Source organism: Lagenorhynchus albirostris, chromosome 6 (assembly GCF_949774975.1).
Source record: "Lagenorhynchus albirostris chromosome 6, mLagAlb1.1, whole genome shotgun sequence".
Lineage (NCBI taxonomy): Eukaryota > Metazoa > Chordata > Mammalia > Artiodactyla > Delphinidae > Lagenorhynchus > Lagenorhynchus albirostris.
The window spans coordinates 114,589,265-114,605,554 of NC_083100.1; the positions used below are offsets into that span (position 1 = coordinate 114,589,265).

A 16,290-nucleotide genomic window follows, 5' to 3' on the forward strand; every position below is an offset into this window, starting at 1 on the left:
AGACACAGACTGGCTGAATGGATACAAAAACAAGATCCTTATATATGCTGTCTACAAGAGAACCACCTCAGACCTAGGGACACATACAGACTGAAAGTGAGGGGATGGAAAAAGATATTGCATGCAAATGGAAATCAAAAGAAAGCTGGAGTAGCAATTCTCACATCAGACAAAATAGACTTTAAAATAAAGACTATTACAAGAGACAAAGAAGGACACTACGTAATGATCAAGGGATCAATCCAAGAAGAAGATACAACAATTGTAAATATTTATGCACCCAACATAGGAGCACCTCAATACCTAAGGCAAATACTAACAGCCATAAAAGGGGAAATTGACAGTAACACATTCATATTGGGGACTTTAACACCCCACTTTCACCAATGGACAGATCATCCAAAATGAAAATAAATAAGGAAACACAAGCTTTAAATGATACATTAAACAAGATGGACTTAATTGATATTTATAGGACATTCCATCCAAAAACAACAGAATACACATTTTTCTCAAGTGCTCATGGAATATTCTCCAGGATAGGTCATATCTTGGGTCACAAATCAAGCCTTGGTAAATTTAAGAAAACTGAAATTGTATCAAGTATCTTTTCCGACCACAACACTATGAGATTAGATATCAATTACAGGAAAAGATCTGTAAAAAATACAAACACATGGAGGCTAAACAATACACTACTTAATAACCAAGAGATCACTGAAGAAATCAAAGAGGAAATCAAAAAATATCTAGAAACAAATGACAATGGGAACACAATGACCCAAAACCTATGGGATGCAGCAAAAGCAGTTCTAAGAGGGAAGTTTATAGCAATACGATCCTACCGTAAGAAACAGGAAACATCTTGAAAAACCAACCTAACCTTGCACCTAAAGCAATTAGAGAAAGAAGAACAATAAAACCCCAAAGCTAGCAGAAGAAAAAAAAAATCATAAAGATCAGACCATAAATAAATGAAAAGGAGAGGAAGGAAACAAAAGAAAAGATCAATAAAACTAAAAACTGGTTCTTCGAGAAGATAAACAAAATTGATAAACCATTAGCCAGACTCATCAAGAAAAAAGGGAGAAGACTCAAATCAATAGAATTAGAAATGAAAAAGGAGAAGTAACAACTGACACTGCAGAAATACAAAAGATCATGAGAGATTACTACAAGCAACTCTATGCCAATAAAATGGACAATCTGGAAGAGGTGGACAAATTCTTAGAAAGGCACAACCTGCCAAGACTGAATCAGGAAGAAATAGAAAATATGAACAGACCAATCACAAGTACTGAAATTGAAACTGTGATTAAAAATCTTCCAACAAACAAAAGCTCAAGACCAGATGGCTTCACAGGCGAATTTATGAAACATTTAGAGAAGAGCTAACACCTATCCTGCTCAATCTCTTTCAAAATATAGCAGAGGGAGGAACACTCCCAAACTCATTCTACAGGGCCACCATCACCCTGATACCAAAACCAGACAAAGATGCCACAAAGAAAGAAAACTACAGGCCAATATCACTGATGAACATAGATGCAAAAATCCTCAACAAAATACTAGCAAACAGAATCCAACAACAAACTAAAAGGATCATACACTATGATCAAGTGGGGTTTATCCCAGGAATGCAAGGATTCTTCAATATCTGCAAATCAATCAATGTGATACACCATATCAACAAACTGAAGGATAAAAACCATTTGATCATCTCAATAGATGCAGAAAAAAATTTTGACAAAATTCAACACCCATTTACGATAAAAACCCTCCAGAAAGCAGGCATATAGGGAACTTACCTCAACATAATAAAGGCCATATATGACAAACCCACAGCCAACATCCTTTTCAATGGTGAAAAACTGAAACCATTTCCTCTAAGATCAGGAGGAAGACAAGGTTGTCCACTCACACCTCTATTATTCAACATAGTTCTGGAAGTTTTAGCCACAGCAATCAGAAAAGAAAAAGAAATAAAAAGAATCCAAGGCAGAAAAGAAGAAGTAAAGCTGTCACTGTTTGCAGATGACATGATACTATACGTAGAGAATCCTAAAGATGCCACCAGAAAACTACTAGAGCTAATCAATGAATTCGGTAAAGTAGCAGGGTACAAAATTAATGCACAGAAATCTCTGGCATTCCTATACACTAATGATGAAAAATCTGTAAGAGAAATTAAGAAAACACTCCCATTTACCACTGCAACAAAAAGAATAAAATACCTAAGAATAAACCTACCTAAGGAGACAAAAGACCTGTATGCAGGAAACTATAAGACACTGATGAAAGAAATTAAAGATGATACAAACAAACAGAGAGATATACCATGTTCTTGGTTTGGAAGAATCAACACTGTGATAATGACTATACTACCCAAAACAATCTACAGATTCAATACAATGCCTATCAAACTACCAACAGCATTTTTTACAGAACTAGAACAAAAAATTGCACAATTTGTATGGAAACACAAAAGACCCCGAATACCCAAAGCAATCTTGAGAAAGAAAAACAGAGCTGGAGGAATGAGACCCCCTGACTTCAGACTATACTACAAAGCTACAGTAATCAAGACAGTATGGTACTGGCACAAAAAACAGAAAATTAGATCAATGGAACAGGACAGAAAGCCCAGAGATAAACCCAGGCACATATGGTCACCTTACCTTTGATAAAGAAGGCAAGAATATACAATGGAGAAAGGACAATCTCTTCAATAAGTGGTGCTGGGAAAACTGGACAGCTACATTTAAAAGAATGAAATTAGAACACTCCCTAACACCGTATACAAAAATAAAGTCACATTTAGGATTAAAGACCTAAATGTAAGGCCAGACACTATAAAACTCTTAGAGGAAAACATAGGCAGAACACTCTATGACCTAAATCACAGCAAGATATTTTATGACCCAACTCCTAGAGAAATGGAAATAAAAACAAAAATAAACAAATGGGAGCCAATGAAACTTAAAAACTTTTGCACAGCAAAGGAAAATATAAACAAGATGAAAAGTCAACCCTCAGAATGGGAGAAAATATTTGCAAATGAAGCAACTGACAAAGGATTAAGCTCCAAAATTTACAAGCAGCTCATGCAGCTCAATATCAGAAAATCAAACAACCCAATCCAAAAATGGGCAGAAGACCTAAATAGACATTTCCCCAAAGAAGATATACAGATTGCCAACAAACACATGAAAGGATGCTCAACATCACTAATCATTAGAGAAATGTAAATCAAAAGTACAATGAGGTATCATCTCACACCAGTCAGAATGGCCATCATCAAAAACTCTACAAACAATAAATGCTGGAGAAGGTGTGGAGAAAAGGGAACCCTCTTGCACTATCGATAGGAATGTAAATTGATACAGCCACTATGGAGAACATTATGGAGATTCCTTAATAAACTAAAAATAGAACTACCATACCACCCCACAATCCCACTACTGGGCATATACCCTAAGAAAAACATAAGTCAAAAAGAGTCATGCACCACGATGTTCATTGCAGCTCTACTTACAATAGCCAGGACATGGAAGCAACCTAAGTGTCCATCGACAGATGAATGGATAAAGAAGATATGGCACATATATACAATGGAATATTACTCAGCCATAGAAAGAAACGAAATTGAGTTATTTGTAGTGAGGTGGATGGACCCAGAAGCTGTCATACAGAGTGAAGTAAGTCAGAAAGAGAAAAACAAATACCGTATGCTAACACATATATATGTTATCTAAAAAAAATGGTTCTGAAGAACCTTGGGGGAGGACAGGAATAAAGACACAGAAATAGAGAATGGACTGAGGACACGGAGTGGGGAAGGGTAACCTGGGACGAAGTGAGAGCTCGTCATGGACATATATACACTACGAAATGTAAAATAGATAGCTAGTGGGAAGCAGCCACATAGCACAGGGAGATCAGCTCGGTGCTTTGTGACCACCTAGAGGGGTGGGATTGGGAGGGTGGGAGGGAGATGCGAGAGGGAGGAGATATGGGAATATATGTATATGTATAGCTGATTCACTTTTTTATACAGCAGAAACTAACACACCATTGTAAAGCAATTATACTCCAATAAAAATGCTTTTAAAAAAAAGGTATGATTTTAGAAATTTCAGCAACTTAATCCTTCTGTGTCTCAGTTTTCTCATCTGTAAAATGAGAATAGTACAATGACCTCATGTGGTGATTAAATCACAGTTTGTGAAGAGAAACTGTTCTGTACCCACTCTTCCCTCTGCATCCCTACCCACCACATAACGAATGAAGGCTTATCTTCTCAGGGGACCTTGCCTTCTGCTCCACTCACAGCACCTGAAGCCCTGCATCACTGTGCACAGAAGCACAGGCCTCTTCCTCCTTTCTTGGCAGGAAATTTTCAACAGCCAGGTTTTAAACACAATATCTGGGTGGGGCTGTAGGCTAAGGAGGACCCTGGTCGGTGTTTCCTAAGAAGTTCTTTCTAGATGCTGGGCCAAACCTTGCCTTCCTGGCCCCTGACCAAATACAGTGTGATCTCATCTCTGGCCAGAGTACCCACTGAGCCTGAAACTGCAGATGCCAAGCCGTGCCCACCTTTGGAGCCCAGCTCCACATCATCACAACTCTAGCCCCCGCTCCCTCAGCTCAGAGTGACCAGGCCCCCGTTCCCATGCACTCTAACCAATGACTCTGACCACCTGCCCTTTTGTCTCACCTGGTCCCTGGGACCACAGAACTAGACCTTCAGATACTAAGAAGTTCCTGAGAGCTTCGAGAAGAAAACAGGCACCTTCTATACTCTCACATGGGGAAGCTGAACTGGCTTTGGAGGCTGCTCTAACTTTCCAATTCTTACTTGTTCAGTCGAATGGCATATTCCTTCAGAGCAAACACGTTGTCAGCAAAAACAATAATCTTGTCATTCCTCCTTTCATGAAACTTGATCAGAAACTGGCAAGCTCTGAATTTGTTGGGGTTCATGGTGTACAGCAAGATTCGTTTCTTGGTTTTGATTGCCACATACTCCCGGTAAAACTCAGGAGACATCGGGCACCAAACCTGTGATACAATAAGAATCAGGGGTCAGTATGCAAGTTTAAGCATCATACAACTGGGAACTTCAGCAAATTAGCTTTAAAACAAATCAAGACACAACCAGTGGTATGTGAATTGTATCTCAGTAATATTGTAAGCACACACACACACACACACACACACACACACACACCACAAAACAAAACCTAATACCCAGTGTTGAACCAGGATACTCTCACATGCTAATAACAGAGATTTTAAAATGCATCAATATCCAGGGAATTATTCTCACACCAGCTCCAAGTGAAGAAAATCAGATTCCCAGCCAGTGGTGCAAACAATCCCTCCCATTTAGATCACACCTCCACACACAGCACTGCTACAGAGAACTGCACACACACTTGCCAGCTCTGTCTGTTGGGTTAGCCTAGCAATGACATCCCAGGAGTAATGAACACACCAGCACCCAGATCTTGGCTTTTAAATTACATTCTCTGCTAAAAGGGCTCCATGGTGAAATGGCTGATTCCAGGGCCAGGGCAGGGAAAGTACCAGATGAGCCGGAAATATCTTACTGTGCCAGAAAGCAAGGAAGTGCTCAAAGTCTGATGGGAACATGTCAAATGGTCATAGAAACTAGCTTGAATGTAGTCCCACTGGTCACATCTGAGACAATTTGAGCATCTAAATAATGACAGTAACATTCCTGAGGGCCTCCTCTCTGCTAAGCCCTGTGCTTGGCTGTTGACAAACTAAAGGAAGCTCGGGCAAGTACACTGAAGTGCCATGACTAAAGGTCTCAAGGCTGTGTACAGACCCTCCAGGAGCTTTGCACTGGAACAAGCCATAGCCTACACTGGCAGACTGAGCTTTTGGTTGCAACCAGCGCCACTTCTGTGTGATCGCCACAGACCACTTCTTCATGCTGCCACCACTGCAGAATTAGCTGACATGGTTACATGTCAAACTCTGTGCTGAGCTCAAATCTAAGTTTTGCTGTCGTTACCTTTTCTGATTCTCTCTGGGACATATCCTATTAGGACCCCTTTAGAATTTCTAGTTCTTCACAACCAAAGCAATTCTTTTTTCACAGTAAAATCTTTAAAATCATGCATTTCCCAGAATATGAAACACAAGTGGCCAATGAACATATGAAAAGATACTCAACGTCATCAGTAAACAGGAAAACACAAATTAAGACCATAAAAAGATACCATTTCACACTTATCAGGTCTGTAAAAATTAAAAGAAGACATTTCCATATTAGGTGCTGGAGATGTGGAGCTAGCTCACTCACCCTGGACGAGAGTGTTAACTGGTGCAACCACTTTGGGAAACAGAGTTTTCCACATGACTAGTGAAGTGAGCATCCGGAAAGCCCTTGACCCAGCAGTGCTACTTCTAGGTGCACCTGCCACAGCAGTGGCCTTCAAACTTGGACCAGTTTATGTCATAAACTTAACATTCCCACACACAAACACAGTCTTAGGAAACAATATATACCTTTAATACATATTATGCATTCTGATAGATTCTATTCTATCCTGACCATGACGCACCGAAGTGATGTCACCATCTACTATGTGGTCACAGTCCACAGTGTGAACACTGCTTTAGAAAACGTCTGACACAGGAAACAGGTACAAAAAATACATGTAGCAATACTGTCATAACAACAAAAAAACAGCTCCAAATTCAGAGACAGTGTCTGCCTAGGGTTGGGACTAGAAGCAGGGCCTTGCTAATGGGCACAAGGGAACTTTTGGGGATGGGGGAGATTCTCTAAAACTGGATTGGGGGCATAGCTGCACAACTCTTTATATTTACTAAAATCACAAAAGTTATAAATCACACTATTTTCTTACAACAGATGAATGTTATGGAACATAAACTAGACCTCGACAAGGCTGTGAAAAAAAACAACTTAGCAACCCAAACATCTGTCGACGTTAGAAAAGATTTTATTTTTACTTCTGTGTAATATTCCATTAGCTATCAAATTGTGGTATATTTGTCCAATGGAATACTACAGAGGAATTAAAACTAATAAACTACAACTACATGTATCATTAAAAAAATAATGCATTATGCAAAGAAAAAAATACTAAGCAAAAGACAGAAGTCATACAACAACACATATAACCTGATTCTATTTGCATATACATAAAGATTTTTTAAAAGGTAAAGCTAAACAATGAACGTTTTGGGAATTATACATAGGAAGTAAAATAATAAAGAAAAGCAAGGTGACAAACCTAAGCTCCAAGACAGCGGTTACCCTGGCAGGGAGAGGGGAGATGCAACTAGAGAGGAACAGGCACCTCAAAAGTTCTGACAATGCTGTGTAAGGTGGGTGCTGATTACGAAGATGTAACCAAAGGGTAAGGAAGCTTCTCGACAGAGCAAGTCCACCTGCACAGCTTCCTCACACTCACCTTCACCCGAGAGGCCCATGTCTGCCCTCTGAGGACACAGCCCACCCTACTCTAGCCACTGAGTGACAGTCATTTTAAGGTGCCAGAAAGGATTTCTGTTGCTGTTCCTTCTGAGAAGACTTACCTTTCTTTGAACATGTATTTTAAACACATACCTGTGCAGGTATTCATCACAGAATATAGGGAAAATGGGTTTTAAGAAATAAAATAATCAAGGTCACATGTGCCTTCTGGGGGCATCAAAACCAACAGGCTGGGGGTGGCCTGTGGGTTGCCCACGCAGGACCAGCAAGAATCCCTCCGGGGTGAGGGTGGGCAGGAGTACCCTGAGGTGCTCACTCCCAAAGAGGATGAAACGCCAAGCCAGCCTGGATTAGCCTCCTGACCTGACCACTTCCTGTGTGCCCGTGGACAAGTGATTCTGCTTCACACATCTGTGAAATCGCGGGAGACTGCCCACCCCACGGGGGGCTGAGGGTACTGCACGAGGCAGCAGCACTTTTGCTGAGGTCCTGACCTGTGTACCTGCCCACGAGGAATCGACCTGATCCATTTCCCTCCCCCAGGGACCGTGCCAGGAAGGGGACAGCTACCTCAGCGCACTGGACTTTGGCGATGTAGCCGTTGTTCTGCAGCTCCATCCAGTTGGCTTCATAGAGCTTGGGCCCAATCAGAAAATTTAAGTCGACAATTTTGTCATCTTCCCGGACGAGGGTTGCAGTCAAGCCCAGTTTGCAGTGGGCCTGCACAATGGTGAGCACCCGTCGGAACATCTTGGCTGGGGAAACAATCGGCGCATTCACGCTGTCACTTTTTTAAACGCTCAAAGTACCAAAGACAGCCTCGACCTAATACTGGCTCAGGACACTGCACGGCTGACCCCCGGGCTTCTGGATCACAGGAACCTGGCTCTAGACAAGAATGATTAGGTGCGACTGCTTAATCTCCACTTTTAGACCTGTCCAAAAGAAGGGTGAAAAGGAGAACAAGAGAGGGAGATGACCTGGAGGAAGCCCTAAGCTAGGGAACCCCAGCACTCCCCTCACAACAGCTCGGCTATCAAGAGCACAAACGGCAATCTGAAACATGACCTACACTTAAAATGCCACTGAGCTCTGAATCATGCAAGGAACTGGTTCACCCTGAGGCCTGTACCTCGGTTACTGGGAAGATGGTGGGGTATCTGGAGGACCAGAGGAATGAAAGGAGCTCCACTTCCCACCACCCTCCCAGAAACCAGGAAGAAACAAGGGAGAGATGAAACCCCAGGCACCTCTCCCACCTTAGGAAACATCCCTCTCTACACTCTTCCAATTACATTCATTCTGGTCAACCAGCAACGTCCTTTGCCTTCCTTTCGCTTGAATGTTATAATTCTTTCTGAGGTATCAAATTAAATTAAATAAACACTAAAAGGGTACAAGATATTCATTTTTAAAAACTCAATTTATGGGTTTCCACAGGCTCACCTTTTAAAAATTCTTAACACTATGAAGAAAGGTAAAAATGTTGAAGTCATGCTTATCTTATATCCAATTAAAGGCAAGGTTAGTGATACTTCAGAAATAGACCTGGGAATTCCCTGGCTGTCCAGTGGTAAGGACTCCATGCTTTCACGGCTAAGGGCCGGGGTTCAATCCCTGGTCAGGGAACTGAGATCCACAAGCCACCGTGTTACGGCCAGATTAAAAAAAAAAAAAGAAATAGACCTAAAAATCCGAGGGAAAGAAGGGCAGACGTCACCAAAATACAAACCAAAAACATAAGAACAGTAAAATAACAAAGGGCTGTCTAACCCCAGTAAGTGCCCAGGTCTCACGGTTTCACACACTGAAGCCTAACACGGCTTGCACACACCCCTGGAAAACAAACAAAAAACCAGGGTCAGGCTTATGTCCAAGGACTGTGCCGGCTCCAAAAAGGGCAGCCAAGGACCCCAGACCAGGTTCCCCACGTCAGAAGGACATGGCAGCCAAGGCAGTGGAGACCCCAAGCTACTGTGGGCTCCAGGGAGGCAGTATTGGGGCGGCCCGGGGACTGCATCAACCCGAGGGAAGCACAACGCGGGGACCCTGCCTGGACACTCTGCAGCCAGAAACAAGCCTTCCCCGAGGCATCGGCCCTGCAAACGAGTCACGTCCCACTGCTACGTTCTCTCACAGCCATAACAGCTGTCACGGGGGAAGAACTCACATACAACAATGTGCATGGCTCCATGAATTTTTACACAGGTACATACCTGTGGAACCACCCAGATGATGGGAGTGTTCTCAGCACCCAGAAGTCTCGCCTCTGACCCCTCTGGTCAACACCAGCACTCTCCCTCAAGGGAACCCCGATCCAACTTTAGTCATCAGAGAGGAGGTCTGCCTCCGGTCTGAAGTTCATGTAAATGGAATCACAGTACGTACTTTGCACGTGCGGGGCTTGTTTCACCAGACATTATGTCGCGGTTGTCATTTGACATTTATTTGTGTGATTCTCTGACTGTCTCTCCCACTTTGTCTCCGGTGCCAAGCAGAGTGCCTGGTACTTAATGGGTTCTCAATAAATACTTGTTAAAATAATGAAAGTGGCACAGTGCCTTGCATGCAGGAAACACCTAATATATGCAAGTACTGTAATAAGAATTTCTTATTACTACAATGACTTAATAGGCATCCTTTTGGAAGATCTATAAAAGAACACAACAATCTTTATCTTCTGGGATAAATCTCAAAAGATTTACCATTCTACCTAGTCCAAATGATAAATGTTTATGGCAGAATCTTACTCTGATTTGCTAGAATTCCCTATTTAACATCTGCTCTCTGGCCCAGTGAGCATGGCCATAGGGCTTATTAGGCCTGAATGCAAAATCCTTTAGAGCAGTTTGGTTTCACTCTTCTACCTAAACAGAGGCAAACTGCTCCAATGAACCAGAGGAGAGACAGACACACCTAGTGAACTGTGTGGGGTACACCTCTATATCCTCATCACCAGATAACCAACCCCAAGCCTGGCTGCCACCCTCTAAGACCTGGGGCCCAAGTTAAAGAGGAACACCAACGTATGCTAAATATATCCTCCGGCAGAAGGCCTCAAACATCCCCACGCTTCAAACACAGGCTTCAACTAAACTGCTACAAAGCAATTCCAAAGTCGTTTACAAAAGATGTTTCTCTAGATCACCAATTCCCAATCCAGCCAGACCCAATACCAATCCTCTCCTTAAAGGTTTTTTTTTTCTCTTGGTTTAGTTTTTAAATATCACACAGTAAACTGCACTTCTTCTGAGGGTGGGTGGGTGAGAGTCGTTCTACACATGTTCATACGTGTACAGACTCGCGTAGCCACCACCACCATCATACTCGGGAGACGAACCAATCCATGACCCCAAAAGCTGCCTCGTGCTCTCCCTGTCCAGTCATACCCTCCCCGCCCCACCCCGGCACCCACCCATCTGTTCTCTGTCACTACAGTTTTGTCTTTTCAAGAATGTCCTACCAAAGGCATCACACACTCTGTAACCTCTTGGGACTGGCTGATTTCACTCAGCACCAAGCCTCTGAGACTCCTTTCCACGGAGCGTCCCAGCAGTTGAGGGGCCAGCTTGTCCATCCAGCCACTCACTGACAGTCATTTCCATTGTTTTCTAGGTTTCGGAGATTACGACCAGAGCTGCTTCTATAAACATTCATGCACAGGTTTTTGTGTGAACCTAAGTTTTCATTTCTCTAGAATAGATGCCCAGAGTGGGACTGCTGGGTCTATATGGTAATTTTCTAATAAACTGCCAAATCTCCCCAGAGTGACTGTACATTTTGCACTTCCTCTGGCCACGTATGCCAGTTCCAGCTGATCTGCACTCCTGTCAGTACTTGGTACTGTCAATATTTTTTATTTTAGCCACTCTAATAGGTCTGTAGTGGCATCTCATCGTGGCTTTAACCTGCATGTCCCTGGGGACTAACGCTGCAGAACGTCTTTCAAATGCTTACTGGCGTCTGTATAGTCTCGAGTGAAAATCTGTTCATGTCTTTTGCCCGTTCTCTAACATTTCTGCCTTTGCCTGACTGTAACAGCAATCAAATTAACATGTCTACGGCCTAACTCCTGATCTTCTCTCTCCAAACCTGCACCTTCTAGAGTCTTCCCCATCCCAACACCCACTCCACGCTTCTGGCGGCTCAGGCCAAAAGCTGACAGTCATCCTTGATTCCTCTTTCTTTCAGAACCACATCTAACCAGCCCACTTAACCTTCACAACATAACCAGAATCAGTTTACCTTTATTCTTACTGGTCCAAGCCTCATGTTGGGATTCCACCAACTAACCTACCTAGCTGCTCTCCACCCTTGCTTCCTGCAGTCTCTTCTCAGCACAGCAGCCAGGGTGATATTTTTATAACTTTAAGTCAGATAATGTCACCCCCAGCTCAAATCCCTCAAATGGCTTCTCACCCAGAGTGCAAGCCAAAGACCTCCTTCAGGTCCTACAGGATTGGCTCCAATGCCTCTCTGACCTCAGCTTTGACCGCTCTCCTCCACGTTCCCCTCCAGCTGCAGGGCTACAGTATTGTCAGGCCATGCAAGTACTACTTCCCCACCTCAGGACTGCTTCCTTCTACCCGAGAGACCCCTCTCATCCCTACCTGGCTTGCTATGAACATCTCTCGGTGTTTTCAGACATCCAGAGGTGTTGGAGGAGCTCTCATTACACAGAAAAAAACAGATAGAAAGGCCATTTTGACAATGTTTTGAATACTCTATGTGAAAATGCCTCTGATTTCATTTACTTCAGAGTAATCTCTAATTTACACTTCGTAATTGATCAGGGCTACCCATTAACTTGTTTTATCAAGAAAGGTTTGCCTGGGTTTCCCTGGTGGCGCAGTGGTTGAGAATCTGCCTGCTAATGCAGGGGACACGGGTTCGAGCCCTGGTCTGGGAGGATCCCACATGCCGCGGAGCAACAAGGCCCGTGAACCACAACTACTGAGCCTGCGCGTCTGGAGCCTGTGCTCCGCAACAAGAGAGGCCGTGATAGTGAGAGGCCCGCACACCGCGATGAAGAGTGGCCCCCGCTTGCCACAACTAGAGAAGCCCTCGCACAGAAACCAAGACCCAACACAGCAAAAGTAAATTAATTAATTAATAAACTCCTACCCCCAACATCTTCTTTAAAAAAAAAAAAAGAAAGGTTTGCCTGGAATGCTATTCAGTAATAAAAGGAACACAGCATTGGTACGTATTACAACGTGGGTAAACTACTGTGTGAAGTGAAAGAAGTCAGGTAAAAGAAAATACATATTATGTGATTCTGTGAATATATTGCCAGAAAAGGCATGTCTCTAGAAACAGAAAGCAATTCAGTGACTGCCTGCGGCTAAGGATGAAAACACCGATGGTAAGTGAGTATGAGGACGATGTTCTAAAACTGGGTCATGGTGATGGTCGCACCAACTCCATTTTACTAAAAATCCTGAATCGTGTACTTACGATGGGTAGATTTTACGGTTTATAAATTATGTCAATATGGCTGTTTAAAAGGACTGCCGGCAATACTTGGACTTCTATAACATATTAAGGAACAATAATTTAGTCCTCAAATAAAACAAATATTGCAAGGACGTTTTTGTGCTCTCAGTCTAGTTTTTGCAGGACCGAAAAGAAAAAAATGGGTTAAGGGTAAGCTGAGGTGCAACAGTTGAGAGGGAGGATGGAAGAAAATATCACTTTCTAGATGACTACTCTGGGCCAGTGATTAAGGAAGCTGCCAGTGTGTACACCCACCTACCACTAAGCCCCACCCCACCCCACCCACCCATGCTCATGGAAATCAATCTGTCTCTACGATGAGTAGGCATCCCAGCTCTCAGCCTGCTTACCTGGTATGGTGTGTACTTCGTCCAGGATCATGAGGCCCCACTCCTGAGTTTTGAGCCACTCCATCACCCGCTCGGCCTCCCAGGACCTTTTGGTGGTGTGGCCCAGCATGGAGTAGGTGCTGATGGCAATGGAGCAGCCTATGGGCTTGTCCTTGGCATCGGAGGTAAAGCGGCAGATCTGGCTGTCGTCGATGGTGGACCACATCTTAAACTGGGCTTTCCACTGCTCCACAGACACAGCTGAGTTGCCCAGCACCAGGCAGCGTTTTCTGACTGTGCACGCAGCTGTCACGCCAACCAAGGACTTCCCAGCACCTACGAGAAACCAAAGGGCAATCCTACCCAAGGCCGGGTTGAAATGAGGGACAGGGACAGACAGAAGGACTTGTCAGCCCACCAATCTGGCCAAAATCATTTGTAATAATCCTCGCGGCTGACACTGTGGAGGTGCTTACTGCTCCAAACCTGTTTCCTTCTTTAGAAAAAGGAGGCACACACACCACACACAAACGTGAGAATGAAAAGACACAAGCGCCAGGCCCTATTAAAGCACTCTACATGCATCTCATTTAAATGTTGAAAAACAACATTTGTCAAAATAAACCATAGGTAAGAGACACTCCTATTACTGCCATTTTAAACATGGGAAAACTAAAGCTGAGCGGTAAGTCACCCAAGGCCCTGGGACAGCAGTGCTGCTGGGGTACAGTGTGTCCAGCACCCAGACTACCTCAGGAGGGACTCAGTAAAAGACGGCTACTATGATAACACAACAAACTGGGCTGAGCACTTGGGAATGCGGTACGTACGCTGCTACTGGCAAAGACAGAGGAAGGTGAAACTCCAGGGGCTTCTGAGTTTACTACCACCTACTGTGTGAAGATCAAGTTTAAAAATCAAGCTATTCCTTGAAACAGCAATTCTTCCTTTACCAGGGGTGTGCATCAAAATAACCCATGAGGCTTTAAAAAAAAAAACAAAAAACTGAAGGTGCCTGCCCCTCCCCTAGACAGTCTGCCTTCTTGAGTATGGGGTAGGCCACCAGCTGAGCCTACTGTGACCTCTGGCCAAGAACCTAGGCCAGACCTGACACGACTTAGGACAAATGATGTTAGATGGGCGCCAAGGGGGCTGCCACAGCCCCTTCTTGGATGTGCACACTGTAATAAGCAGTCCAGGACCAAACAAAGTTTCTGTGCTAGGGAGCCTCCAAGTACACACAACTTACAAGACTGAGTGTGAGGAACTCTAAGCCCAGGATGTAAACTAGCCCTTTCCCACAACACCATCCTTCCTCACTGCCCAAGACTTTATACACTGCTTAGCTGATTGGTTCACTGTCTGAGCTACCCCAACCACAATGAGCTCCATGAGGTCAGGAGTGTTGTTCTATCCACCATTACATGCCCAGCGTGGAGGTCAGGGCCCTGCACAGAGCAGGCACGCAAGTATTCGTCAAGTCACGAATCAGGGAGCCATGTGACACTGGCTGTTCCCTGACCAGGTGGGATTTAGAGGAAGGCCCTCAGGGAGAGCGTAAGGCAGATCCGGACAGAGCAGCCTAGCCATCTTCTTCACTCAGGCATCACTCACCACAAGGAAGGACGATGACCCCGGAACGTGCACGCCCATTCCCAAACATCTTCCGCAAGCTCTTCTCCTGATAAGGTCTAAGGACAGCTGTGGGTTTCAGGTCAATGTTGATGTCAGGGTTGACAGAATCATTCCGGAAGTCGTATTCTGCTAACAGAGGGTACTCCAGGTGGATGCAACGTTTCTGGAGTTCCTCAATCATTTCCTGGAAAGTGAGCACGAAGGTTTTATAATCCTGTTAACTCCAAAGTGTGCTCACAAACAGCACACATTCTAAGGAGCCTAATAATTTAAAGAAAAAAAAAAAAAAAAAAAAAGGTTAGCTAGACTTTTAAATTTCAGATCTTGCTTGATGAGAGCCAGCTTAAAGCACAGACTAAGGGCCCCAAACTAAGGACATGGACAAAATTAAATCCAATCAGCCACCAAAAATGCCCCCCAGGCACTGTTTCTCACATCTCCCCAGGAACTTGTGAACACTGACCCCCCAGCCTGAAAAACAGGACACTCAGATCTAACTCCATCAGGAAGAATGGTGCTGCAGTGCACAGACACCAAAATCTGGGGACAGATGGGGATTCCTTCCTCTCACACAGGCTACGAACAGTCCCTGAAGGGCTGAACCAGCTTCTGACACAGGCTTAGAGAAGCAACCAGGAGGGGTACGTTCACTAACCTGCTTGACTTCAAAAGATACCGTCTGTGTCTCTTCTTCTTCCTCCTCGTCCTTGTCCATTTGCTCATAAAAGTCGAAGAGGTCCGTGGGGATGTCAGATTTACCCTGTGGATCTGTCACCCGGGAAGTGGACGGCCCACCGCTGCCTTCAGCACTCTTAGCGATCTGAAAGAGAAAGGCAGGATCTGGACTTGCACAGAACATTTAACCCTACTGTTACCAAGCAACAAAGCTGCAAGAAAACAGGGACTACTAGACTGCAAATGCTGGCCTAAAAGCACCTGAGAGAATTAAAGTCCTAAATGCGTCCACCCCCAAGGGTGACCCAGGAGGCCACATACAGCAGATTTGCTTGTGAAAGTCTCTGTGATGAGCTCGGTTGCCTCCCCCTCAGAGTTCCTCAGGCGGCATTCCCGGATCATGGGATCCTGGAGAAGATGCTGGATGACATCAGGGTGAGAACTTTCAACGAAGTACCTATAAGAAGGGAGGAAGGAGGTGCATACTGACCAGTACACCATTTTCAGAAGGTTCCACTGCTCACTCATAAGATGATCTGGAGATAGCGGCCTAAGGCCTCTCTCCACGCTCACCCTCCCCCAACCCTTTGCCAAATCTGAGATATGAGCTACTGGCCATGACGTAACATACGAGGGTTGCAGGCAAAGCCCCACTGTGAA

The 16,290-nt window shown here is 44.2% G+C and overlaps 1 protein-coding gene across 2 annotated transcripts in view; it reads right to left on the reverse strand.

The window, feature by feature from the left end:
* The window catches only part of ERCC3 (ERCC excision repair 3, TFIIH core complex helicase subunit), a 37,195-nt gene that overhangs the window by 17,335 nt on the left and 3,570 nt on the right, over window positions 1-16,290 (reverse strand). For both annotated transcript variants that reach the window (XM_060153068.1, XM_060153069.1), the window contains exons 5-10: window positions 15,952-16,087; window positions 15,611-15,775; window positions 14,935-15,139; window positions 13,342-13,656; window positions 8,066-8,250; window positions 4,859-5,061 (exon numbers count right to left, since the gene is read on the reverse strand). In XM_060153068.1, the coding sequence (XP_060009051.1) occupies window positions 4,859-5,061; window positions 8,066-8,250; window positions 13,342-13,656; window positions 14,935-15,139; window positions 15,611-15,775; window positions 15,952-16,087 (1,209 nt within the window). The remainder of the gene's footprint in view (window positions 1-4,858; window positions 5,062-8,065; window positions 8,251-13,341; window positions 13,657-14,934; window positions 15,140-15,610; window positions 15,776-15,951; window positions 16,088-16,290) is intronic.